General features: G+C 57.9%; 4 protein-coding genes across 16 annotated transcripts in view; 2 read left to right on the top strand and 2 right to left on the bottom strand.

The window, feature by feature from the left end:
- C8H1orf210 (chromosome 8 C1orf210 homolog) overlaps nucleotides 1-18,364 on the bottom strand; it is a 21,598-nt gene extending 3,234 nt beyond the window's left edge. The window contains exon 1 of one of the 3 annotated variants that reach the window (XM_085585763.1): nucleotides 18,248-18,364. Coding sequence is in view for 2 of the 3 variants with exons in the window: in XM_085585762.1 (XP_085441888.1) it covers nucleotides 2,008-2,259 (252 nt within the window). In the remaining variant the exon portion in view is untranslated. Of the gene's footprint in view, nucleotides 1-1,137; nucleotides 1,374-2,007; nucleotides 2,389-18,247 lie in introns of those variants that run through there. The other 2 variants (XM_085585762.1, XM_021530114.3) reach the window with 2 other exon arrangements.
- Nucleotides 2,889-20,253, top strand: TIE1 (tyrosine kinase with immunoglobulin like and EGF like domains 1). 9 transcript variants are annotated; one of them, XR_014956869.1, is made up of 24 exons: nucleotides 2,889-4,973; nucleotides 5,437-5,724; nucleotides 9,089-9,199; nucleotides 9,307-9,462; nucleotides 9,554-9,685; nucleotides 9,975-10,115; nucleotides 10,313-10,441; nucleotides 10,828-10,973; nucleotides 11,116-11,260; nucleotides 11,515-11,673; nucleotides 11,839-11,976; nucleotides 12,063-12,353; nucleotides 13,421-13,711; nucleotides 14,230-14,423; nucleotides 14,639-14,849; nucleotides 15,002-15,112; nucleotides 15,215-15,405; nucleotides 15,541-15,654; nucleotides 15,805-15,875; nucleotides 16,127-16,167; nucleotides 16,289-16,385; nucleotides 16,635-16,734; nucleotides 16,978-17,914; nucleotides 17,978-20,253. XR_014956869.1 is itself a non-coding variant. In XM_085585753.1 (24 exons), exons 1-24 carry the CDS (start codon nucleotides 2,969-2,971, stop codon nucleotides 17,047-17,049), a joined length of 3,615 nt encoding a protein of 1,204 aa, XP_085441879.1. In that variant the 5' UTR covers nucleotides 2,954-2,968; the 3' UTR covers nucleotides 17,050-20,253. The 9 variants fall into 9 exon arrangements, 8 of the variants coding, with proteins under 8 accessions (XP_077641519.1, XP_085441881.1, XP_085441883.1 ...); XM_085585753.1 differs by adding an exon at nucleotides 4,974-5,076 and having other exon boundaries at nucleotides 2,954-3,151; nucleotides 16,978-20,253; XM_085585751.1 differs by adding an exon at nucleotides 4,974-5,076 and having other exon boundaries at nucleotides 2,954-3,151; nucleotides 14,230-14,543; nucleotides 16,978-20,253.
- ELOVL1 (ELOVL fatty acid elongase 1) overlaps nucleotides 18,104-25,038 on the bottom strand; it is a 29,481-nt gene continuing 22,546 nt past the window's right edge. The window contains exon 8 of the mRNA XM_085585766.1: nucleotides 18,104-18,402. Within this exon, the coding sequence (XP_085441892.1) occupies nucleotides 18,244-18,402 (159 nt within the window). The 3' untranslated portion in view covers nucleotides 18,104-18,243. The remainder of the gene's footprint in view (nucleotides 18,403-25,038) is intronic.
- Nucleotides 19,465-25,038, top strand: MPL (MPL proto-oncogene, thrombopoietin receptor). Of its 3 annotated transcripts, XM_085585760.1 has the most exons (12): nucleotides 19,465-19,594; nucleotides 21,685-21,814; nucleotides 22,126-22,301; nucleotides 22,520-22,779; nucleotides 22,856-23,012; nucleotides 23,164-23,293; nucleotides 23,554-23,726; nucleotides 23,830-23,972; nucleotides 24,114-24,273; nucleotides 24,440-24,527; nucleotides 24,637-24,724; nucleotides 24,811-25,029. In XM_085585760.1, exons 1-12 carry the CDS (start codon nucleotides 19,465-19,467, stop codon nucleotides 25,012-25,014), a joined length of 1,839 nt encoding a protein of 612 aa, XP_085441886.1. In that variant the 3' UTR covers nucleotides 25,015-25,029. The 3 variants fall into 3 exon arrangements, with proteins under 3 accessions (XP_085441886.1, XP_085441885.1, XP_085441884.1); XM_085585759.1 differs by lacking the exon at nucleotides 19,465-19,594 and having other exon boundaries at nucleotides 20,402-22,301; nucleotides 24,811-25,038; XM_085585758.1 differs by lacking the exon at nucleotides 19,465-19,594 and having other exon boundaries at nucleotides 20,402-22,301; nucleotides 24,637-25,038.

Below are 25,038 nucleotides of genomic sequence, written 5' to 3'. Positions count from 1 at the left end.
AGGATGGAAGGATCAGTCAACCCACATGGATTTTTTTTTTTACCAGTAAAACAGGGTGCCTCAACTCAAATAGTTTTGGGTAGCAGTCCCCAGCATGGGTTACTCTTGCCTGGGCTTTTAGTGGGAAGGGGTCAAATGTCCAAACTGAAGCAGACAGAGAGCAAGTCAGAAATTTAAATTTGGTTGGGCAGGCACAAGCTCCTGTTAAGTGCTGTGTTTGGACCTCGCAAGCAGAGATGCTGGGCTGCAAGTTTACTGTGGTCCTGGGTTTCTGTGTCTGGCTATATTCCCGCTAGATGGGCTTTTCATTTATTTTACCTCTCCTTTCATCCTCCTGTCCACCTAAATCTCCTATCAGACCCTGCTGTTCCTGCTTGGTAGAGGAACAGATATACCCTTAAAACCTGGGGTGCTGAGGACCGGCTTATAATTGGGCAAAGCCACAGGGGCATCACATGGGTCCTGTTTCCAGCTCAAACACAGCTGGGCTGAGGGAGGCTTTGGAAAACAGTGCAAACCTTTGGGTGGAATAACTGAGAGATCAGTGGAAAGGTCAGTGGCCCATGACAGCCAGTTTCCTTCATTCCCTCAGCTCCTGCCTGATGCAGCCAAGCTGCTGGCTGCAGTGCTTGTCCCAGCAGCTTAGTTGTGTTTCCTGCTCCTTTCTGGGTGCTCAGGGATCCCAGCCCCAGGCTTGCCAATCACCCTGGCTGCAGTCACTGCATCACCATGCACTGGGGAAAGGAGTGAGGGGTTGGGACATCTTCAGGGATGTGACTCATGGCTGCTTGCCATGCACCCCTTATGGGCAGCTGTGTTACGCCTGCAGCCAAGAGACCCCCACAGTCAGAAACGCCATGACTCAGACAATGCTGTGCCAGGCCATGCTCTGGTGAACAGGCTGGACAACATGACATGTTCAGCCCAAGGCTGGGAGCAGGACAGACAGGCTTTGGGGTATGGCCAAACCACCCCTGTGGCTGGCACAGCACATCTCTCAATTAACTCCGCTGGCTCCCGTCTTCTCTTGAGCTGTGCAGAGCAGGAGCTGCCTGCCACGCCCGTGGGCACCCCAGCTGTGCTGGCAGGACCCGGAGCGGGGGCCCTGCCCACCCGCAGCCCCCACGGCCCCCCTACCTGGTGGTCAAGGCTGCAGGGGTGTCCCATCACCACTGACCAGACGCAGAGGAGGCCACACACCCAGCAGAGCAGGCAGGTAGGAGCCATTTGGCTCCAGGAAACTTCCGGCCAGAAAAACAAGTCTCGGGGAAAGCTGGGAAGCCGGCAGAGCCGGCCGTGCCGGACGAGGTGTGGCGCGGCCGCCCGGCTCAGGGCCGCACCGAGTCCCGCACGCCGGCAGCGCCCGGGCCCCGGCCCCGCTGCCCCGGCCCCAATGCCCCGGCCGGAATGCCCCGGCCCCAATGCCCCGGCCCCAATGCCCCGGCCCCGCGGCCCCGGCCCCAATGCCCCGGCCCCAATGCCCCGGGCCCGCTGCCCCGGCCCCGCTCCTCCCGAGCCGGTGAAAGGTGGCGGTCCCGGTTACACATTAACAGCCGCGCCCATCACCTCCCAGCCCTGTGCCGCCCGTGATCGGTGGCCGGGACCGCCTGCTGCTGTCTGGGGTGCCGTGGGGGCTGCCGGCGTGGCAGCAGGACCCTGGGACGGGCTGGGGGCCTCCAGACAGAGGAGGGGACGCTGTGTCTGTGGCATCTGCCCTGAGACACCGCGCTGGAGGACAGCAGCCTGAGCCGGGTCCGGCTGCTGGTCCATGCACCTGGGACAGGGGCACACAGCCAGTCCTGGCCGGGGAACTTGGGCTGAGGCAGCAGGAAAGTATCCTACAGGAAAACAAAAGTCTTGCTGGGATTCCAGCAGAAAGGTGTTTAAAGCAAGCAGCAAACTGGCAGGTCTCCGGGCCCAGCAGCAGCAGCGCAGTGAACAGCACCTGGCCATGAAGGTCCCAGAGGATGGGAGTGCCCCACCACCTTCGGCACGCCCCACACAGACCTGCCGCTTAACAGTAGTTCTCCCTTCCAATCCTGCTGTGGAGTCAGTGAAAGTCTGAGAAATCATGTCAAAGCAGCATCTCATGGGTGTTTGCTGGCACACCAGACCTGCTCCTGTGACCACGGGTGATGGGGCGGGCGAGTGGGCAAGGCTGGCAGAGCCACAGGCCAGGCAGGGAAAGAACTGGCTACACCTGCTCCTGGCTTTGCCTCTGCAGCAAGAGGGAGCACCAAGCTCTTCCCTGCTCCCCATTCCCTGGTCCCACGCCTGCTCAGCGTCAGGAAGCCGATTGCCAGCAAGAGCACTTTGGAACTGTCAGCAGCTGGGACAGGACGGCCTCTCCTCCCCCAGCTGCCAAAGGGCTCCTCCACAGCCGCACGTCCCACCCTTTCCTCAGGGAAAGCGCTTCCCAGCAGCCTGTCCTTCATCCTGTGGGCATGTGCTGGATGCCAACGCAGCAGGCAGCTCCTGCTTCCCAACTGCCCAGGCGGGCTGGGGATGCTCAACTACCCAGTTTCCAGGATGTTCCTATGCCTGGTGGGATCAGTCCTTAACCCAGCCTTGTGGGGCCTCCCCAGGACCTGCTGAGCACATAAAATAAAACAAGCATCCAGAGAAGTAGGGCTAGAAAGTGTTGAGGCAGCTCGGTCCACTGGTGCATCTGCAGGGCGGTTGCATTTCCTATCAGGAAATGTATCTGTGTGTTATGGTTTCTGGCATGTGGTGCTATGCATTAGAATGTGCAAATGATAACAAAAAGTGATATTTTTGTCATTCTTTGGGGTTTTTGGTTTGGTTTTTTTTTTTGTTTGTTTGTTTGTTTTTGTGGTGGTTTTTTTGTTTGGTTGGTTGGGGTTTTTTTGTTGTTTTTTTATTCTGTTGTGCTTCAGCTGAGGATCATGGAATCAGCAGATATTCAGGTGCCTGGAGTTTCCTATGGATTGGGCAACTGGAGCTTTCCATGTTGCAGGAGAGCAAGTGTGGAGAGCTGCTTCAGCTGTGCCTATCTCTCTGGTGTCTTCTCTGGAGAGAGATAAACCGGAGGTGTAAGATCCTGACTGGCCACAAAACTCCCCAGAAAGGTTTCCTACCCTACCTCCACCTGAAGGAATCTGCACAGAAAGACAGCACAGCTCTTATCCAGGTACTCCTAGACAAAAACACAAGCAAACAAATCACATTGGGTCAGATTCCTCAATGGATCCCTGAGATCTGGTATGGTCTGGTGTTGAGAATGATCCCACGTGGCTCCCATTATGCAAAAAAATCTGTGCAAATAATCCCATTCTCAAATGGATCCTCCTGAAAGAAGGCATTTCACAGAGTGCACTGTAACTCGGGCTCTGTGTGATGTGCTCCCCCACAGCTGCCAGGGAAGCATGGAATGAGTTGCACATAAGCACACAGTTCTGAGCCTGACTGGCCTCTACAGACAGCTTCATTTTCCAGGCAAATGAGGGCAGCTGCACCTGGTGTCCACCTTTTTCAGATCCTCTCCACCCCTCCTGCTGTGGGGTGGCCAGGCAGCTGCACTGTGGGAGCCCCTGCTCACTGCCATCCCTCCCTCAGCATGCCATGGGCACTGTGCGGCCCCAGAGCACTCTGTAAATAGCCGGAAGCGATGAATGGATTTCCCTTTCCTCTCCATGTGTGCTTTAGATTTTTGGCCGGATACAGCATGGGCCCAGGACACATCAAAACATGAGATTCACTGCCTGGCAGCGCTGGCTTTCACATGGGAACAGTTTGGTTTGTGAAGCAGTGTGAAGTTTGGTGCATGAAGCGTATGGTGATTTCCCGGGGAATGCTTTTTGTTTGCCAGGCAAAGAGCCTGGATCCGGATGGGGGCTGGCACAGGCTCCATGGTGGGTGTGAGACACTCGGGTTGGGCTGCAGCAAGGCCATGCTGTGCTGTGCCCATGCCAGCACTGTGCATGGGAAAGTGCTCAGGGAAAGCCAGGCTTTCTCCTGCTTCCCCTTCCTCCCAGACATGTTTACCACAAACCACAGGGTTTTCTCCTTGGGCAGTGGCCACCCTCCTGTGTGAGCTGGGCAGATTGTTGGCACCCTGCCGGGGCTCCTACTCGGCCCCTTCCAAGCCGGACGGTGTCCCCAGGACGGGCCCCTGCAGGATGGGTCCAGCCTGGCCCTCGCACCCCGCCCGTGGCGGCGGGAGGCTGAGGCGCCCCGAGGTGTGCGTGGCCTCAGCCCCGCCGCACGCCGCTCCCCGGGGGACACCCGTGCAGGGCTGCTCCCGACGGCTCCTGGAGTCAGGGCCGTCTCCGAACAATGGGTGGAGAGCAGGAAACGCCGCATGGGAAACAGGATTTGGCTCCGCCGCCGCCAGCCGGCCACGGCCCCTTGGCCCCTTTCCTTTCCCTGCTCCAGAGAGCCCTTCCCACAGCCATCAGCCACGGGGCTGCACCGAGGGGATGGGGATGCCGCCGCCCGGGCGGGCTGGGGCATGAGGCACTCAACCTTGGACAAAAAGCAGGGTCGGGACACCTCCTGCCTGGGCTAGGGCCTCAGCATGGCTCAGGGAACCCTGAGCACGCAGCCCTAGCCCTGGAGGGGTGGACTGGTGCCTTTTTCTGGAAGAGCTGCCACCAGGCAGGGGACCCCAGTGGCCCCTTGGCCAGCAAGCCCTGCTCCTGAGCAGCTGGCTGGCCAAGGAGCCAGCAGAAACAGGGCATCTCGCAGTCCGTGTCCAGGCTATGCACCAAAGGAGGTTGTCCCAGCTGCCCTGGAAGTCAAGCAACAGCATGGAGAAGAGATGGGGACCACGGGCAGGGAGCACTGGACCTGAGCTGCTGCTCACATAGAGCTCCTAGGCAGACACAGCCTCCAGCTCTGACCTCCGTAGCCAGGAAATGCTGGAGATTTTCTGACCTCTGCCAGATTTGGAACAAGCTCCTAGGACATGGGACTCCGGCTTTATCTTCTACTTCTCTTCCCACATCTGGCAGGTAAATTGCTCCTTTTCATCTGCCTCAAGTGAGCAGCCCCTGCCTCAGGGCGGCTTGGTGGGACGAGGCAGCTGTGGAAGCTCAGCGGCGCCATCGGAACAGGGTAGGGAGGGAGGAAATGTCCCTTTGTGATCAGCCATTTGGAGCCCTCAGAGGCCCCTGGCTGCCTCTCTGACATGGGAGGAGAAGCACCCCAAGACCCCTGTTCTGATGCATGCTTGGCTTATGCGGGGGAATTGATCCATCTGGGGTCTCCAAAAGGAGAGCAGAAATGCATGCTGTGTCATCCCAATGTGTCTGCAATGTACCTTGCTTTGCCCAATCTGTGCCTTCTGGGCTGAGGGTGGCAAAAATGTCCTGGAAAGGGGGGGACATCTGGGTGACAGGATCTGGCCCTGAGACAGGGCTGGTGTGGCCATGCTCTTGTGGAGCTGTGACACACCCTTGTGCTCCCTCACCCCAGGGGCCATCCTGGACATCACCCTGATCGCCAACGTGCAGAGCCTGTCCCACTCTGACTTCTTCCTCTCCTGTGTCGTGGGGGAGCACGACGTGAGCTACCTGCAGATCGAGCGGGAGAACAAGATCGTGATGACACACCCTAAAATGGGCTTCCAAAACTATCGCAACCGCAGCAACCAAGTCCAGGCCAGGGGCTTCTCCAAGGCTGACCTGGTGGGGATCCTCTACTGCCTGGGGCGCACCCCGACCGAGCAGGCCCAGGTGGTCTATGTGCACAACAGCCACAACGGTGAGTGGCTTTTGGGGGCAGCAGGAGGCCCTCGCCTGCCAGTCGGGTGCACAGGAAACCTGCCTGCCCTGTGCTTCACAATCCCAGCACCAGCCAGGCTGGTGTGGGGACAGTGGTGACCCATAAGCTAGGTTTGGGGTCCACCAGCACTGGTGGAGTGGAGATGGGAGGTGGAAAGGATGTTCAGCTGGAGGAGCATGGTTGAGCCCCATGGAGGAGCCGTCTGTATTTATAATGAGGCTTGGGACAAGGGCAAGGTCCAAGAGGAAGTTGAGTGCCCTTGGAGGAGGTTGTAGGGTCTGAAAATCATTAACCAGAGCAGGGGCCAGCCCTTTGGAGCTGTGCCAGCCCATGCCCCCACCACAGGCTCAAGGGGAGGAGGTAGTGCTGGGGCATATCTTTGGCAGTCGCCCCAGGTGCTGGACAAACACCATCCCGGGGCAACATACCTCTGTTCCAGCAGTAAGGCTTGCTGAGAGGCACTGGCAGACCACACTGCAGCCAAGAGCAATGCTGGGCTCGTCTCCCACTCCTGTTTTGGGCCATAAAAATTGAAAAGGCCTCCCTGGGCTGACCAGCAGCAGGGATACTGCAGCACTCTCCCACACTGCCCCTCTGACCTCCCCTCCCTGTCCTTGAGACTTTGCAAAACTATTAGGACTGAAACTTTCTGAGATGTTTGCCTCAGGATGCTTTCTAGCTCTTTTTTAGAAAGTCTAGCTAAAACAGTTGACCTTTCGCTGAGAATAAGAGGAGGGGATACAAGTTTCCCTGCCTGGGTTAAGCACACAGCTTCAGCGAGGAGATCAAGTGTCTCCACACTGAGGCACAGAGGCTGATGATGAGGCCTAAGCATCCCCCAGGGAGCAGGGAGCAGGGCTCAGCTTTTGTCCTTGTAAAGAGGCTCAAGTTGAAAAATGACTGTGGTCCTGTGGAAATGGAGCTGGATTGTCTGAACAAGCAGGGTGGCACTGAGGAATGGAGCAGAGGCCAATGGAGAGACAGTGTGGGAGACACAACCAGCAGTGTGGGGTGAGGAGCACGGAGGGATTTCTGCACCCCAAGATGTCCTTGTTTATAAATCATGGGTGAAGGTGATGGCTCTGGGGCTCCATCCCTGGGACAGTTTTTCCCATGGTGGGGTGTTCTCAGTCAGCCCCCGCTCCTGACTCCACTTAGCCAGGCTAAAATAGTGCTTTGGAGGAGCCCCACAGGGGAGTTACAAGTGCCAAAAAGGTGTCTCTCTCACAAGTTCCAAAGAAGCTTCTATTGCTCTGTTTAGAGGAGGACTTTAAAAAATAAGGGACTTTGTAAACAAAAAATATACATGTTTGCAGGAGGGCTGGATACAGAACCCACTGAAGAGTGCGTGCCATCTCTCCTGTTTAGCCTGAGAGAACTGACCAAAGCAGCTAGGGTGATTAAACAGTGGGTGGGGAATGCTGTTAGAGGAAAGCTGGCAGCTCCCAAAAGGTCATGCATGGAGAAGAACTTAGGAAGTTTGATAAATTTTGGAAGCATTGCTGAAAAAACAAAGTAAAGAAAACCAAAGAGATCCTGAGAAGTAATTTCAGAAGTGTTTAAATCTGTCAATAAACTATCTTCTACACTTTCCAGAGCAGAAAGACACCCAGAAAAACAACTGTAGAAAAAACAGTGTTTTAAAAATTTTTGTATCTGTGTGCACAACAGAGGATTTGAGAAAACATGCTGGGGGGTCTGTCTAAAATGCCACTGTTGTTAGCAGGAGACAGATGATGAATAGCAGAACAGAGCAGCAAGACATTGCCAGGCTGGGCATGCGGTGAGCAAGGCTGTGTTGCTGCCCTTGTGAAACTATTCTCTCTTAAAACTTCTGGGTAGGGAGTTACAGGACTAAAAACTTGAGTCAGAACCTGGCAAATTAGCAGAAAGTGTAATAAAGAGCAGAATATGTGGTGGTGTGCTCCCTGAGAAAGAGGCAGCTGAGTTTGCAGTGGTAGGGTCTCTGGGGCAGCAGCAGTGAGGATGCTGTGGAAGACCAAATTGATACTCTCTGCTCAAATGCCAGGAGAAAACTGGGAAAACTCCTTTTCAGAGGTTCTTTGAGAGAAACTTTGCACCCAGGGGGTGGTAGGAGAGGTCTTTTCGTGGGTAAATAACAGACTATAAAAAGGGAGATTAGGAGTAGGAGCAGGCCTTGTCACATGAGGGAGTTCCCACTGGCATGGCACAAGGTCTTTGCATGGACCTATATCACCAGCTGTGGGTGCAAAGAGCTGAACAAGCAGCCATGCTGGCTGCTGTCCCCAAGCTGCCTGGGGAGATGATGGATGCACCATGGAGTGACAGAGAGATGGGGGAGAGATGCAGTTTGGGAGGGCTGCAGTGATGCAGTGACAGGTAAATCAGTGTGCACAAATGCAAAGTGTTGTGTTTGGGGGTCCCCAGGGAAATGTCACCTTTCGTTCCAGGGAGTGAGGTGGAGTGAAACTGAGTGAGGGCCATATCTGTGGTCCCACCACTGCAGGCTTCAAAGTCCATGGAAGAAAGATCCCAACTAGAGGGATAGGAGGGGAGAAAAGTCTGGGAAATTACTGCCAAGTGTGACCTGCGGTGCCCTTCCCTAGGCGTCTGTGGTGTGTGCTGCTTCCTCCTGGTCCTTGGCCTCAGAGGGGCAGGACACAGGGCTGGATGTGTTTTAGCTCCAACCCGGCGTGGCTCCTTTTAGTGTGTGCAAGCTGGAGTACTGCCAGGCTCCAAAAGCCAGCAGCCGCCTGGGTCCTCCTTTGTGTCTGTCCTGGCACGCCCTGGGCTTGGTTTCCCAGGCCTTAAGGTATTTATAACCCTGTTTGTGCTCAGGCTGGGGTCTGGCTGACTCACATTAATACTTCAGTTCATTGGTGCTGCACACCCCAGCACCTGGGGAATCAGGAAAACAGCCATTACAGGGCTGCTTGTCTTGGGGACTGGAGTGCAGCGTCCTGCACACTTAATTCCCCTCCCCTGCCCAGCTTTCCCTGTCTGCAGCACTCCACACCTCACCAGCAGGCAGGGTACACCATGCACACTTGTTCCAGATGTCACCTTCCCAGATTGCTGCCACCAGCATCCTGTGCAAATGGTGGGCTGTTCAGAGGGCAGGGTGCCAAATCCCATTCCTTGGTGTCTGCCTGAAGGGACTGGGAAGGGAGCCCTGTTCCTGCAGAGGCTTGGGGGGTCCTGGGTCCAGCATGAAGTGGAGAGGCAGATGTATCATGACATTCCAGCAGAAACATGTCAGGGTGTGCCCTGATGTGACTGGTCTAAGGGTGTCAGCACTGCCTTTGGATGTGAGTGTCCTCAAGGGTTGACCACTGTGCAATCTGTGCCTCCTCCTCTGCAGCCCACCTCTTCCCAGTGAAGGCCACACAGTCTGTGAATGTTGCTGAGGTGGCCACCTTCTCTGCCAGGATCCTCAAGAGGAAGGAGACAGATGTTATGTGGAAAAGAAACGGCAAGTAGTTCCAAGAGCAGAGACAGGGCTGGAGCTGCTCCCAGTTGGTGCCTGGTGCTGGCCCAGGGGGCACGGGAGGTTACAGATAACCCTGTGTCCACTTGCAGGTACCTACTACCAAACCACAGACCGGGGTGAGGTGCAGGATGACCATGTCGTCCTGACACTCCCCAATGTCAGTGTCAGCGAAAACGGTGTCTACAGTGCCACATTCATGGGGGACAGCCCTCTGTGGAGTGCCTTCTACCGCCTCATCGTGAGAGGTGAGCAGGGCCCTGGCTGCCTGGGGGCTGGGGACAGCCGTACCCTGTGCTGCAGCAGGTGGCACTCTGGACCCCTCTGCTCTCTCTGCAGCCTGCCCTGCAAAGAAATGGGGACCATCCTGTGAGAAGGACTGTCCCGACTGTCTGAACGGCGGCATCTGCCATGACCACGTTGGCGAGTGCATCTGCCCTCCAGGGTTCATGGGCACCCGCTGCGAGAGAGGTGCGTTCCACCTGCCCAGCTGTGGGTGCTGTGCCCAGGGCATATGCGGGGGTTCTCTTGCACCCCTAGACCTGGGCACTGTGTCTAGAAATACCGTGTTCATCCCCAGCGCCTCCCCGCCCTCAGTGCCGTCTGTTTCTGGGCGGGGGCTGGAGGATCCACATGGGTCCCATGTCTCCTCGAGTTGGTGATATGGGGCTTGGGGCACCCGAGCCAGCTCTGTGCCATGCACAAGGAGTAAGTGCATGGATGTATGGTGGGTGAGGGCAGACCATGCTTCTTTTTCCAGCCTGCCAGGAAGGCCAGTTTGGCCGCAACTGCCAGGAGACGTGCCAGAGAGCCCAGGGCTGCCGGGGGCTGAGCTTCTGCCTTCTCGACCCTTACGGCTGCTCCTGTGCCTCAGGCTGGAGTGGCTCCCGCTGCGACCAAGGTACAGGGACATGGGTGGCCATGAGCTCTCCCACTCAGCTGGGCTTCCTCCAGGGCCTGGCTGCTCTCCAGCAGTACCTCTGCAAAGCTCTCCACATCTGAGGGTCCACATCTGAGTAGCACTGCTGCCTGCATCAGCTGCTTGCTGTCTCTGTGGTCCTGTGCCAGGGATAGCAGTGAGCTCTCCTCTTCCCACAGCCTGTCCCTCAGGATTCTACGGCCCTGACTGTGCCCTGGAGTGTGCCTGCCAAAACGGAGGCAGCTGTAACCGCTTCAGTGGCTGTGTCTGCCCCACAGGCTGGCATGGGCAGCACTGTGAGAAGTCAGGTGAGATTGGCACGGGGCTGTGGCAGGTTTCCATGCCCCACCCTCAAGTGGGCGCTGGCTCCTTCCTCACCAGTGACTGGGAGGGCCGCTGGCTATTGCTCTCACCAGCTGGTTCAGCAGGACCCCTTGTCTGTGGAAAGAGACTCCAAGTCTGTAGACCCCAGGACACTGCAAGGGGAACATCTGATCTGGCATCCCAGCATTATCTGTGCTGAGAGTGTTGCTGAGCCCAGCATGTGGGATGGGGATCAGGGCTGGACCACAGCATTCATGACCATTCCGTTGGCACCACAGTCTGGCTGTATCTGTGTCCAAGAGAAGGTGCCAGGCTTTCTTGTGCCTGGGGAGGAGCAGGGCCAGCCCTAATGTTGATTTCTGTGTACCAGACCGGTTTCCCCAGATCATCCAACTGGCCTCAGAGCTGGAGTTCAACCTGGGCTCAGAGCCCATCATCAGCTGCATAGCCATTGGCAACCCACTGCCCACCAGGGACAGTGTGGAGCTGCGCAAGGCTGACGGCACTGTGCTCAAGGTACTGCCCTGTGCCCTTACCCCACCACCATCTCCATGTTGACAGCCTCCTCAAGAGTACCTGGAGCTGCTGGGCAGCTTCAGACTCATGGAGGCTGAGCCAGGGGCAAAGTGAAGGACTGACAGCACCCTCTGTGCCGCAGGTCATCAAAACCATCATCGAGCCGAAGCAGATCACCTGCGAGTTTGAGGTGCGGCACCTGACAAAGGCGGACACGGGGCTCTGGGAGTGCCGGGTCTCCACGACCGGGGGCCAGGACAGCCGGAAAGTCAAAGTCAATATCCGAGGTGAGGAAAGTGCGGTGGCATGAGCAGGACAAGCCAGGGTTGCTGGGGGAGGCTATCAGCATGGTGTGGCAATACCACCCCCACGCCTGACGGGGTGCCTCCCATTGTGGGCTACAGTGCCGGCAGACAGGTTTGGGTGATTATAAAAGACTTTCCTGACAAAGCTGGAAGGAGCCAAGAGGTGGCAGAAGTATCCACACTCTGCTCCTTCTTGCTCCCAGTTCCACCAGTGTCATTCCCTTCTTCCCCTCAAGTGCCACCAGTGCCCTTGAGCGCCCCCCGGCTCTTGGCCAAGCAGAGTCGCCAGCTGGTGGTGTCACCTGTGGACAGCTTCTCTGGTGACGGACCCATTACCTCCATCAAGCTCTTCTACAAGCCCAAGGATGACAATTCAGCATGGTCATCCATTGTGGGTATGTGTCTGCAGGTCTGGGGGACACAGATAGAACTTGTGTCGGGAGGTGAGGTGGGCAGATGTCTCCATACCAGGCCCGCTGTGGTGATGCTCAGGAGGATGCTGGTGGCAGGGCAGACTGTGGATGATGGGCCTGGTTTTGATATGTCTTCTTGGTCAACAGTTGACAACAGCGAGAACATTACCCTCATGAACCTCCGGCCAGTGACCGCCTACATTGTCAAGGTGCAGCTGAGCCGGCCAGGGGCTGGTGGGGAGGGCAGCAAGGGTCCCGAAGCCATCATGGTGACTGACTGCCTTGGTGAGCCTCCATGTCCCTGACCCTGACTCTGACCCTGCACAGCCTGGATGATGTGCCGTGAGATATTGCTGCCTTTTTGTTTGCAGAGCCCACAGTCAAGCCTGTGATCGAAGGTTGGTCCATAGAAGAGAAAAATATGCTTCATGTCAACTGGAAGTTGCCAAGCAACCATGAGCCAGCACATGGGTTCATTGTCCACCTCTTCGACTCTGCAAGGCGGTTGGTCTCTGAGAAAAACATCACATCCATCTCTGTGCTCTCCGCCCGCATTGGGGACTTGGAGTTTAACAAGGAGTACAGGCTGGAGGTGCTGGTGTACCACTGCACCAGCCTGGGGCCACCCTCTGACCCCTATAAGGTCATGATCAACAGTAAAGGTGGGTCCAGTGGAATGCTGGGAACTATAACAGGGAAATACAATGATAAATCAGTTATAATTGTAACAGCAACCATCCCCAGGCCTGGCTGCTCCTTGTCCCATCTCTGATAGAACATGAACAGCTGTTTGGGGAAAATGGGCCTGCCTTTCCTCACTAGACCTTGCAGACTCCAGCACCAAGGAGCTGAGAAACATCCTAAGCTGAATGTGACATTCAGGTCATCATGAGTGATGCTCACAGATCTGTTTTCTGCACCATTGCCCAAACCCTGATGGACCTGTCTATACTTGCAGCCTTTACAATAGGCTAGTATTGTAGCCTATTGTAAAGGCTACTTTACAACTAGTAAAGTTGTACTAGTTTGTAGCAAACTAGTTTCTCTGTATACTTTATACTCTGCATGAAAAAATATTTCTCTTTGGTTTGCTTTAACCCTGCTGCCAGGTAATTTTACTGTGTGGTCACCAGGGCCTGGGGAGCCCTGCAGTCCCACCTGCAGGCACACATACACACAGCCCCTGAAGAAGGTACAAGACCATGTGGAGATGGAGCACCAGCCTGACCAAGCTTTCTGGCAACCACGGGGAAAGGCATGCATAAGGCCTTTGGGGAGGCTGGCACTGTATGGTACACATTGAGAGGACTGGTAGACATCAGACTTGAGGGATGAGAGGTTTCCTCTGCTCTCTGCTTGTAAAAGCTTGGTATGATTTAGGAATTTGGGGTTAGGGATGTGGGCAGGCAGGAGGGGGCTCAGAGGAAGTGATGGGCAGGCAGTATGTGACGGAGGCCTGAAGAAATAAAATGTCACAAGAATGCACAGGCATCTAGACCTCAGATGGTGTGGCTGGAACATTTGGGAGTACTGTCCTGCTTCAGTATGGTACATGGAGAGTACCTCCACCTCCTCCAAGCAGGGGCCAGAGGTCCCTGAAGATCCCTCAAAGCTGACCTGGCTCTGGTTGCCATTGCCATCCACAGGGTCCAATCCTAACATCAGCACTGAGCCCCAGCAGCACGAGGAGCCCCGTTCTGGGACTGACACTCTCCTCTCTTGGTCCCAGGGCCCTCCTCCCCGCAGTTGCTCTCGGCAGAGCCCGTGTCCGACACTGCTGTCAGGCTCTCCTGGCAGGTGCCTGAGTACCCCAATGGGGGCATCACCAAGTACATCGTGGAGCTGCAGCAGGTGGGGAGCACCAGTGAACCCCAGTGGATTGACACCGACAGTGGCGCCGAGACCACCAAGATTGTTGGGGGCCTCAATTCCAGCACCAGCTACCAGTTTCGTGTCCGTGCCAACTCCCATGTTCCAGGGGAATGGAGCCTGCCCGTGAAAGCCAAGACCCTTGGGGATGGTGAGAGGGGCGTTCCGGCAGGCAGGGGGCTCACAGCTCTGCTGCAGCATGGGCTCAGGTTCTGGGTCAGCAAAAGACTCTTGGGGTGCTTGTGGTAACCTCTGAGCATGGCTCTGAAGCAGCAGCCCAAGACCAAAACTCTTGATGTCTTAAGAAAACCTGCTCCTCCTAGTCCTACAGGGGCAGGGGTGGCATGATGACAGCATGGAACCTGCCTTGGGCAGCAGGGGATGTGAATCAAGGGGCTGGGGGAGCAGAGCAGAGTCAGCATGCAAGGAGATCATGGCTTGACCCAAAGCTGGTTGGAGGTCCCTAAACCAGTGGTTCAGTGTCAGGAGCTGGGCTGTGGCAGTTTCCCCTCTGTGCCACTCTGGCACCATGAGCTCAGGATGTGGTGATGGTATCTTCACTGGGGGTCTTGGTGCTAGGAGAAGGCTGCTGTCATGATGGTTGGCCACTAGTGCAGGCCAGGCAGGGCTCAACCATGGACCACAACCCTCCATCCCTCCTTTTGGCAGGAGTGCTGAGCGTGCCGCCCAGCCTGGGCAGCCAGAGCACTGAGCAGGCGGGAACAGACCAGCAGCTGCTCTTGGCCATTGTTGGCTCTGTGTCCGTCACTTGCTTCACCATCCTCTTTGCTCTCCTGGCACTTTTCCTCATCAAGAAGAATTTTTTCCACCGGCGCCGCACCTTTACGTACCAGTCTGGCTCGGTGAGTGCCGCCTGCCCCACCAGGAGCGTGTCCCCTGCTCCCCACGTCCCAGCCCGGTCCAGGTCACGCTCCATAGCCTCCAGTCCGGATGCAGCCAGACCTCACTTCCACATGGAGAGGGTGCGGAGCCCACCTTTGACTCCTGTCTTGCTGGGACTGCCGCATGGGCAGAAAGGTGCTCAGTGCTTCTAACCTCACCCTCTTCCATCTGCCAGGGGGAAGAGACCATCTTACAGTTCAACTCAGGGACCCTGACCCTGACACGCCGGCCCAAGCCACAGCCTGAGCCCCTCAGCTACCCCATCCTGGAATGGGAAGACATCAAGTTTGAGGACATGATTGGAGAGGGCAATTTTGGGCAGGTAATCAGGGCCATGATCAAAAAGGACGGCCTGAAAATGAATGCAGCTATCAAGATGCTGAAAGGTGAGTGTTGGGGGAGACAGGCAGGGTGGGCTGAGTTCTGCAGCTGTGTTCTGGGCCATGCTAGTGATGGGGAGCATCAGGAGTCCTTTGCAGAGAAGCAGAGGAAAGGCCCCTGTTATAGCCTGAGGTGTTCATCCCTTCTTTGCTTCCAGAGTTTGCTTCAGAGAATGACCACCGGGACTTTGCTGGGGAGCTGGAGGTGCTGTGCAAACTGGGTCATCACCCCAACATCATCAACTTGCTGGGTGCCTGTGAGAACAAGGGTGAGGGCTGTCCCATTCTACCCTGCCCCACAACCTCTGTCCAATTGTCAATTCCTTTTTGCTGGAGAGAGCCTCAGTAGCCAACCTCCTCCTGCCCCCCAGGCTACCTGTACATTGCCATTGAATATGCTCCGTATGGAAATCTCCTCGACTTCCTCCGCAAAAGCCGAGTCTTGGAGACAGACCCAGCCTTTGCCAAGGAGCACGGTACTGCCTCCACCCTCACATCCCAGCAGCTCCTCCAGTTTGCTTCAGACGTGGCCAAGGGGATGCAGTACCTGAGTGAGAAGCAGGTACATCCCAGCAAGCCCCTCAGATCACCCTCGCCCTGAGGCCTGGGGGTTCCCCATCGAGGCACGAGGTCCCTGAGGCCCGCAGGAGGGAGCGTGCTAGGGAGTTAGCTCCTGCTAACTGCTTTTCCCTTTCAGTTCATTCACAGGGATCTGGCAGCAAGAAACATTCTGGTGGGAGAAAACCTGGCCTCCAAAATTGCTGACTTTGGCCTCTCCAGAGGGGAGGAGGTCTATGTGAAGAAGACAATGGTGAGCCAGGAGTGAATACAGCCATCTCCATGGAGCAGGATGCCCACCATCAGTGTGACCAACCCACCATGGCAGGAGTGGCTGCATCACAGCTGTCTTCCACCCAGGAGGCACCCGTTCAGCCCTGATGGTGGCTCTCTCTTTCCCCAGGGCCGCTTGCCAGTTCGCTGGATGGCCATCGAGTCCCTCAACTACAGTGTGTACACCACCAAGAGTGATGTGTAAGTGCTGCGGGCAGGGGCACCAGGCTGGGGAATGGCTGTGGCCACCTCTGCCCCTCTCTGGTGCAGTCAGAGAGGCAATGCTCTTGCTCTGGGTGCTGCAAGGGCAGGAGGTGATGCTGGTGCATCTCCCTGAGGAGCTGCTGGCTCAGCCCAAGTCTTGGCTGCCTGTTCCACCCTGGGCTTTGCCCTGTGCCCATCAGTGGGCACAGCTGGGCACTCTGTCACAGCCTCAGCTACTCTCCTTTCAGGTGGTCATTTGGTGTCCTGCTCTGGGAGATTGTCAGCTTGGGTAAGGATCTTCCCTGCCCCCTGCCTTCACTCAGGTCCCTGTAGGTCCAGTTATCCTGGGGCCCTGAGGGGAACACCCTAGGGACTGTCACCTCCTCAGCCTCTGTGTGTCTCTGCTGTAGGGGGGACACCGTACTGCGGGATGACGTGCGCCGAGCTCTATGAGAAGCTGCCCCAGGGATACCGCATGGAGAAGCCGCGCAACTGCGACGACGAGGTGTAAGTGGACAGAGCCTCGGCTGGTGGTGGCACCCACGTAACCCTCCTGCCCCATAGGGCTGGCACCAACTTTCAATAGCTTCTGCTTGGTTGCCTCTGCATTGTGGCTGAGGGATGGGCTGGGGTCCCACAGCCAAACACCTTTCCTTGGCTTTAGTTTCCTGCCTGCTTCCCCCATCTCCCACAAGGAGCTTTTCTGTCCCCTCTCCTCTTGTGCGCACTGAGCCGCCCACGACTCTCTGTCCCCAGGTACGAGCTGATGCGGCAGTGCTGGCGTGACCGCCCCTATGAGCGCCCTCCCTTCGCCCAGATCTCCATGCAGCTCATCCGCATGCTGGAGGCCAGGAAGGTGAGTGGTAGCACCTCAGTGGAAGGGATGCCCACGGGGCATGGGGCTTTTCCACATGCTGGAGCATCCCTTGGCCTTGAGGACCTGACAGCCAGCTGTAGAATCATGTGTGGGGGTTAACCCCACCATCATTTTTTGGGTGCAGGGAGACAACAGGGCACGGTGCCAGTGAGCATGCTAGTGGGGACTGGAGTTAGATGTGGACATGCTCACAACTGGTTCCTAACTGGGGTTCCCCCACAGGCCTACGTGAACATGGCCCTGTTTGAGAACTTCACCTACGCGGGGATTGATGCCACCGCTGAGGAGGCGTGAGGCTGCGCTGGCACTGCTCAGAGGGGCAACACTGGCCCCAGCCTGCTGGAACAGTGCTGTGGGTCCACTCCAGGGCCAAGCAGCCAAATGGCAGTGCCCCTTCCCTGCAGCAGGACTGTGCTGTCCCCTCCCTGGCATGATGCCAGCCACTAACAGCCCCACACTGTTGGGACATGCTGGGGTGGCCCCCAAGGACAAGCAGCAGCAGGGTGCTGGCAGCAGAGCAGGCAGGAGAGGGTCTCACTCAGGAGCCAGGGTACTGCCTAAGCCCACGGACACAAATGCTCAAGCTTTGGGCGAGGGGAGAAAGCAGCAACACAAGCAGCTGCCTGCCCTGCAGCCCTCAGCATGCTCTGGGCCTGAAGTGGTGCCAGGGGTTGTGAGCAGCGCTGCTGCCATGGGTTGGGCCACCCTGGCAGGTGCAAAAGGACAGTGTTGGCCATGCACAGCCTCCAGCTCTGCAGTGGCCCTTCGGAGGTGTCAGCTCTGCCTTACAGACAATAAAGATCATGCAACAGCCGGGTCCAGAGGGGTGTTGGTGGGGACCCACTTCTGCCTCACTGACAGCACTGGGGAACAGGATGTGAGGGCCCAGTGATTTACTGCTGTGGTGGGCATTCCTCAGAATCCTGTTCCCACTGGGGTCCTCTGATAATCCCCAGGAATGCTCCAGCATTCCCAGACAAGTCCCAGGTCTCATCATGGCATGGAGATGGGTTTTCTTAGGATCCAACTGGGATCTTTCCCCCCACACAGAATTTAAGACTTGGTCTTGTCCCCAAAGGGATATGGAGAGCAGACTGTGTCCTTCCTATGCACAGCTGCCTCTTGCATGCTTAGAAATTGTTCCAGCAGCTTCCCCTCAGCTCGCTGGTCTTTAAAGCTGCCTCTTGCATGCTTAGAAATTGTTCCTGAAGCTTCCCCTCAGCTGGCTGGTCTTTAAAGGGACGGCCCTGCTCCTCCAGCTGGGTCCTGTGGAGCTGTGCAACTCCACACCCTTCCCACCCTGGCTAGCTGGCACCTCCCAGCACTGTGCCAAGCCATCCGGTAACTTCCCACATCTGGTGAAGTGACAGCTGCGTTTGACCAGCCTGCTCAAACATGTGCTGCCAGCCTCACATGCCCGTCCCTCAAGGGCCACCTGGGCTCTGCGCTGACCCTCCTGGAGGAGCTCCTGTCCCAGGCTTCGGCCCCTCACCTGCACTGCTGCTGTTTGTTACCCTGAGAGTGGTTGGACTTCATCTCTTCTGGCTTCAGCTTGCTCACCTGGACATGCCATCCAGCTGTCTGTCTGTCTTCTGCAGTCCCACGTGCAAGAAGCAACAGTGGCTCCTGCAGAGCCTGGTATCCCTGCTGGAGACACAGACATTTGTATTGACCTTCTGGGCAAGCATCTTTTATCCCCAGAAGGTCTCTGAACTCTGAACCCTGTCAATACCATTTTGATTTTCCATTCTGGCCTCCAGTGCTCTTTGGAGTCAACTGCAGCTGTTAGTGAGCAGCCGCTCTGCCCCATCCCTGAAGTCCCCAGTGAATCAGTGATGGGGACTGGCTGGCCCTCACAAACAGCCTGACATGTGCCACTGCTTCTGTACCCCCTCTGCTCCCACCTGGGAACAGTATCTGGGGCAGTGTCACAGTCCTGCTCATACCTAGGTCTTTCTTTTTTTGACAAAATTTGTCCGTGGCAACTTGGGGCTGGCTGCTCCTCTCTCCCTTCAGTGCCTCTGGTGCTATCCTCAGCTGCTGGGCTTGAAGAAGCAAACCCGGCTTTGGTGCACAGTGGACACACGTGCAAGTGGCTCCTTGTGCCCTGACTGGTGCCCCCAGGCTGTGCAATAGTGCTGTGCCCTGGCAGGGTGGGAGACCCTCCGGCACTGGAAGTAATGGACTGGCATGAGGTTGAGCATGACTGTGGGACCCCACTGGGGTGGCCCCACTCCTGCACCACCACTGGCACCTCTGAGGGCTTTGCCCCTGTGCCTGCAGCTCTGCTCCCAGCACAGCCACAGAGACTGTGCCACTGGCAGAGCAGACCTGGAGTACACCAGCACACAATGGAGGCAGATCAGCTGTTCCATATCCCATGCTCCCATGTGGCCGCAGCCCCAACAACCTGCCCTGCCCCACACAGGGGCCTCCCTAGTTTGTCAGGGTTGTTTTTCTTCCTACCCCATCCTCCCAGCATGCCAGTAGCCACAGGGCAGGACATGCTGCCTATCTGATAGGAGCAGTCTCTCTTGGCACTGCGGCCGGCAGCATTGTGGTTTCAGGCACAGGGAAGTGTTGGTGGTGGGGCGGGGTGAGCCCCCAGCCAGGCTTCCTGAGCAGCATAGCCACCACTTCCCAGATAAAGGTATTGCCTGGAGGAGCCGCAGCAGCTCCCAGGACACTGGGAAGGGCTGAGAGCGGCACATGTGGCCCCAGCACACAGGTTGCAGGATGGCAGCCTGCCTGTGCCAGGGCTGGCAGCTCTCCCTGCTCCCTACCATCCTGCTCAGCCTCCGCAGCCCACCGTCAGCCCCTGAGCCAGTGACATCCCAAGGTAGGTCCTTGGGGATATTTTCTCCTCCAAAGGATGGGCCAGAGAGGAGCTAGAATGCCAGGTGTGGGCAGCGAGCACCTCACAGCAGCCAAAATCTATGGGATTGGGAAGGGGGCATTCCAGGAGGGTGTGCAGGGAATGTTCAGGATAAGCAATGGAGTGCCCTTCTCACCTGTGGGACACCCTGAGATGCTTGGAGTAAAGAAACATCCATGCTCTCTGCAAGCAGAGCTTGGCTGCCCATGGGCTGCCCCTGAGGATGGCAGCCTGGTGCTCCCAGTCCTACTCAGGTAGCAGAGGGGCTCCTCACTCATCAGAAGTTCTCAGTTATGACATGATGAGGGTTTGAACAAGACTCAACCTCTGATGGCACAGCTCTGCACCACGGGCAATGCAGTGGCACTTCCAGGCTAACCTCAGTGCTCCTGCACCAGCCTTGTCATGATCTTGCTGTTCTGCTGGACACCCTCATCTTGGCTGATAGCTGGCTCCAGTCTGGCTCAGTGGCCCCAGTCTGGCTCACTGCACCTGCCAGAGCCACTCCCCAACTTGGTCTCATTTCAGGCTTCTCCATGCATTCTCTAAGCATCTCCCAGCCCCTTTAGAACTTTCTGTAACACCATAAAAAGTATTCATTGAATAAAACCCTGTTGATCTCCTGCTTGTCTCTCTAGCCCCACCCCAGGTCTCTGGCCAGGACAGACTTGGGAGCACATTTTGAGTCACCCCCAAAGGGACAGTGGGATGAGGGTCAGGGGTGGACTCTGCCCACAGCCTCTACAAAATCATTATGCCTTGAGCCCTCCGCTGGCTTGGCAGCACTGCCCAGGCATGGCTGATGTGGGCTGCAGAGCTGGGCAGCTGCCCTTCCTAAGAAATGGGCTGTACTCAGAAAAGATGCTCTGTTAGCCCACAGAACCAGGGTGGCCTCCAACTGGTGCCATGGGTCACTGTGCCACCGAGCTGCTGGGACCTGGCCACTTCATCTCCTGGTGCTCTGAGCTGGGTGAGGTCATGGAGCCAGCCTGAGGCCTGGGGTGGGGTAATGGGGGCAAAAAGAGAACAGGTAGGGGGGCTGTGGCGGCAATGGGACAATGGGCATGGGGAAGAAGGCAACACAGAGCTGGGAAATTAGGAACAGGGCTGGGGGGTGTCAGAGCAAGAGAAGGGACAAGGTGAGCAGGAGGACACCAAGAAGGTGGCAGGAATACCTGGGAACTGTAACTTATTCTTTGCCCAGGATGGGCTCAATTGGCAGTGCAGTGGGAGTGTAGCAGAGAATGGATGCACTCAGCAAATGTAGCAGACATTGGCAGTGGGGTCCCAAAGCTGAGGCCAACCCCTGGGGAAGGCAGCAAATGCCAGGAGGAAGAGGAGGAGGAAGAGGGCTGGAGCAGGTCACAGGGCAGAGGGAGTGGGGGAGAAGGGACTACTGAAACAATGCTGGGGACAGCAAGACCACCCCTGTGCGTTACACATCTGCATCTTGAGGCTGTCCCCTCTTCCAAGACAACAGAGGCAGACACTCATATGTCAGCAGACCTACCAGTGCTTCGGATAGAAATCCTGCAAGGTGTGATGCTCCAGTTTGTCCATGTAATGACAGGGAGCACAGCTTACTGAGGGGGACAGACATATCCCCAGGGCAGGGGTTTGGGCATCCCTCCTGCTCAGGGTCACATACCCCCACACCAGCCCCCAGGCCCTTTCCCTTTCCCTGGGGTGCTGCTCCTGCTTATCTCACTTCCTTGCACCTTCCGGCATGAGCAGGGCAGGGGTGCTTCCCCCTGATCGCTGGGCCCTGAGCTCCCCTCCGACCGCAGGCCTATTTTGGGATGTTTGTTTGTCCTCAAGGACCTCGTGTACTGAGGAGGGGGCGAGGTGGGGCCGGGGGGAGCCCTGCACCAACCACGACCCCAGTGCAAGCCAGCAGCCAGCATGGGTGCCATGTCCTTCCCCAGTGTGCCAAGCTGGTGGAGAGCACCTGTGCCACGGCCATGCTCAGGCTGCCCTGCGTGCCCGAGGTGGAAGCAGGTGAGATGGGGACAGGTTTGTGCCCAGGGGTTCCTTCATGGCCACACTCCTCCCAGACGCTGCACTGCTAGCAGGCGTGTCCGAGGACATCCTCTGTTTCTCCCGCTCCTTCGAGGACCTCACCTGCTTCTGGGACGAAGAGGAGACAACAACTGGGATGTGCCACTTCTACTACTGGTACAGCAGGTAGGAGATGGTGGGGACACAGCCCAGCCTCCTCCTTGCTGCACAGAGAGCAGCAGGGCCAGGGCAATCTGGGCCATTCCAGTGGCTCCAAGCTGCCAGGAGGGATGGAGAGCCTACAGAAGCCATACAGCAGCCACTGCACACCCTGCAGCAGTGAGGCCTTGGCTGTCCCTTAGTCCCATGGGGATGGTGCCCTGCAGTGGATTATGGCAAGGAAAGGAGCTTGGTCTCGGTGCTGTGCCCCACATTGCCTCTCCTCAAGCTTGGCCCAAGGCAGGAGGTGCTGCAAGGCCTTACTCTCCATTCCACAGGGATGTGCCCACAGAATGCGTGGTCTCCACGTGGCACCATGGGGCTGGCAGGAAGCGACATGTCTGCGTCTTCCCCAGCCAGGACGTGCGGCTCTTCACCCAGCTCCACCTCCACGTCCTGGATGCCACCACAAACCATACAAAGTATTGGCGGGAGCTCAGCGTGGATGCAGTGGGTGAGTCCCTTTGACTGGGCAATGCCCTGTGACAACAGGACAGTCCCCAGATCTGGGTCCCCTGACCTTCTGCCTACCACGGGGGCTGGCAACACCCTGAGCCCTCCATACACAGAGGCAGCCTTGGGGGGGACTTCCATGTGTCCTCCAGCAGGACCAGGCATTGCCTGGACCGGGGCTGCTGCAGGAGGACAAACACCCTGGCATGCTCTCTGCAGGTCTCATTGTTCCCCCAGTAAACATCACAGCCCGCTGGGCTGGGGCTGCAGGGCAGCTCTGCGTGTTGTGGCAGCCACCACTCGCCGACTTCCCGAACTTCTTCCTCTACGAGGTGCAGTGCTGCCCTGCCAGCTCCCCAGGGATGCCCGGCAGCACCACATTGAACCCCACTGGGCAGCACCCTGGGGACCCCTCCATTCAGTCAACTGTCAGCACCCACACACCCAGGGCCGGGGCAGCCTCCCCGGGACTGGGGCAGGTACACAGAGGGGTCAGGGATGGGCAGGGGGGTTTGAGGCCTGCAGTTGCTCCTCAGCTTGGCCCCTCTCCTGCAGAGGCTGATCCAGGCCAACACTTGGGTGGTGCTCCAGGACCTGCAGCCAGGGGTGAGGTACCACATCCAGGTGCGCAGCAAGCCTGATGGTACCTCCATGGACGGCGTCTGGGGGCCCTGGTCACAGGCAGTGGCTGCTGAGACACCCCACTCCTCTGGTGAGCAGCCATCCCCTCTGCAGGGGTGCTGGCAGGAACACACCTGGGGCTGCAGGGGGTGGGAGTCCTGTTATAGGTGAGGTGTAATGCCCAAGTTTTGGGGGCCCAAGGGGAAGCAGCCCCCTCCCTGCCCTGGCTCTCGCCTCCCCAGGAGACATCGGGCTGTGCTGCAGTACCCCTGACCTGCGGCACGTGCGCTGCGAGTGGAGCTGGGACCCTGCAGAGCCCCACAGCTCCCACCAGCTCTTCTACCGGCCACCTCCAAGCAGGGCTGGCACAAGGTAAGGGGCATGGCAGGCATATGGCATTCAGGCACATCCCAGGGACTACTGGTCCTGCTGTGTCCCAATATCCCACAGGGGCCCTTTGCCCATGCCCTGCTCTGTCCTGCCCTACCACCACCAATCTCTCCTCACCACCTCTCCTGGCCACATTGCACCTCCGACTACAAGCAGCAGTAGCTTTCCTGGACAAGTGCAGGAGGAATGCTGGCTGTGGGCATGCTTTGGTGGGACTGACTGGCTCCCTACTCCTCCCACAGGGAAGATGCATGGCAAGAGTGCAAGGAGGTGAGCAGGGGGACACAGGGCACTCATGCTTGCACCTTCCAGCCCAAGGCTGACAGTGCCATCTCCATCTTGGTGAATGTCACCCGGTCCCACATGCTGCCTACACTCAGCTACTTCAAGGAGCCCTTTTGGCTGCACCAGGCTGGTGAGTCCCAGTGCCACCACAGCCCCTGCCTGGCTCACAGGGGACACAGTGTCCCATGTCCCATTTCACAGGAGCGACACATGACTGTCCCCAACACCAACAGTGCTCACAGATGCCCCACAGTTTGTGCAGGCAACAGTGTTGCAGGGCCGGCTGAGCCTGCAGTGGCTGCCGCCCTTGGAGCTGCTGGCAGAGCAGCTGGACTACCAGGTCCGCTACGCCATGGAGAACAGCCATGACTGGAAGGTAAGGACTGGCCAGGATACCCCGAGCAGCCCTGCCCACCTCCACTGCTGACACATGGCAGGCACGGGGGCAGGCAAACCGGGACCTGCCCCTTGTGCCGCCCCACAGCAGCCATGCCTCCAGCTCGGCTCTGCCCCGCAGGTCCTGCAGGTTCCACGAGCAGCTAGGAAAGAATTCCTGGACCTGCGGCCAGGGATCCGCTACCACGCCCAGGTGCGGGCCCAGCCCAGCGGGCCGTGGTACCAGGGCAGCTGGAGCGCCTGGTCCAAACCTGTTGTGGTTGATGCCGTGGCTGATCCGGGTAAGGGACAGGGCTGGAGGCTGCAGCCAGAGGAGCCACACGGCTGACGGCAAAGGACGGATAGTGCTGGAAATGGGGTGGGGAGCACCGGGCAGAGTGCTGCGAAGGGCTCAGAGGTGGTGGGTCTGGAAAGGGCTACAGTTCCAGCGTTCCTCCTCCGATGCAGGCTGGCTCATCCCCAGTGTTACGGTGGTGCCGCTGCTCCTCTCAGCAGTGCTCCTGGGGCTGCGGTGCACCTTCCCCTCCCTCTACAGGTAAAGGGCTGTGCCAGGGGGGCGCAGCACTGAGCCTGGGCACCTTGCACGGGGCATTAGGGCACCCCAAGTCTGAGAGTACCTTCGATGCCTCTCCCTCTGTACCCAGCAACGTGAAACAGAAGCTCTGGCCGCCCGTTCCTGACCTGCACCGTGCTCTGGGCAGCTTCCTCCAGGAAAGCAGCAAGCACGGCCAGGTGAGGGGGTGGGGCCGGGCGGCTCAGCTTCCCCCGAGGGCAGCTCGAAGGGCAGCCCCTACCGCGTCCGCTCCGTGTCCCGCCAGGCCAGCGCCTTCGACAAGCAGCCGCCGGAGGAGGCCGTCCTGCCCTGCCTGCTGGAGGTGCTGCCCGACCCGCGGCGCGAGGCGGGCCCGCCGCCGGAGCACGCCGGGGGCCGCCTGTCCAGCACCGACATCGCCAACCAGTCCTACCTGCTCATGAGCGGCTGGGAGCCGCGGGCAGCCACGGCCGCCCCTACCCCGCCATAAAGTCCCGTCCCTCCCGAGCGCCCG

Source organism: Lonchura striata, chromosome 8, assembly GCF_050655825.1.
Source record: "Lonchura striata isolate lonStrDom1 chromosome 8, ASM5065582v1, whole genome shotgun sequence".
NCBI lineage: Eukaryota > Metazoa > Chordata > Aves > Passeriformes > Estrildidae > Lonchura > Lonchura striata.
The sequence above is the reverse complement of the archived record's forward strand: the minus strand, read 5'-3'. Positions and strand labels throughout refer to the sequence as shown.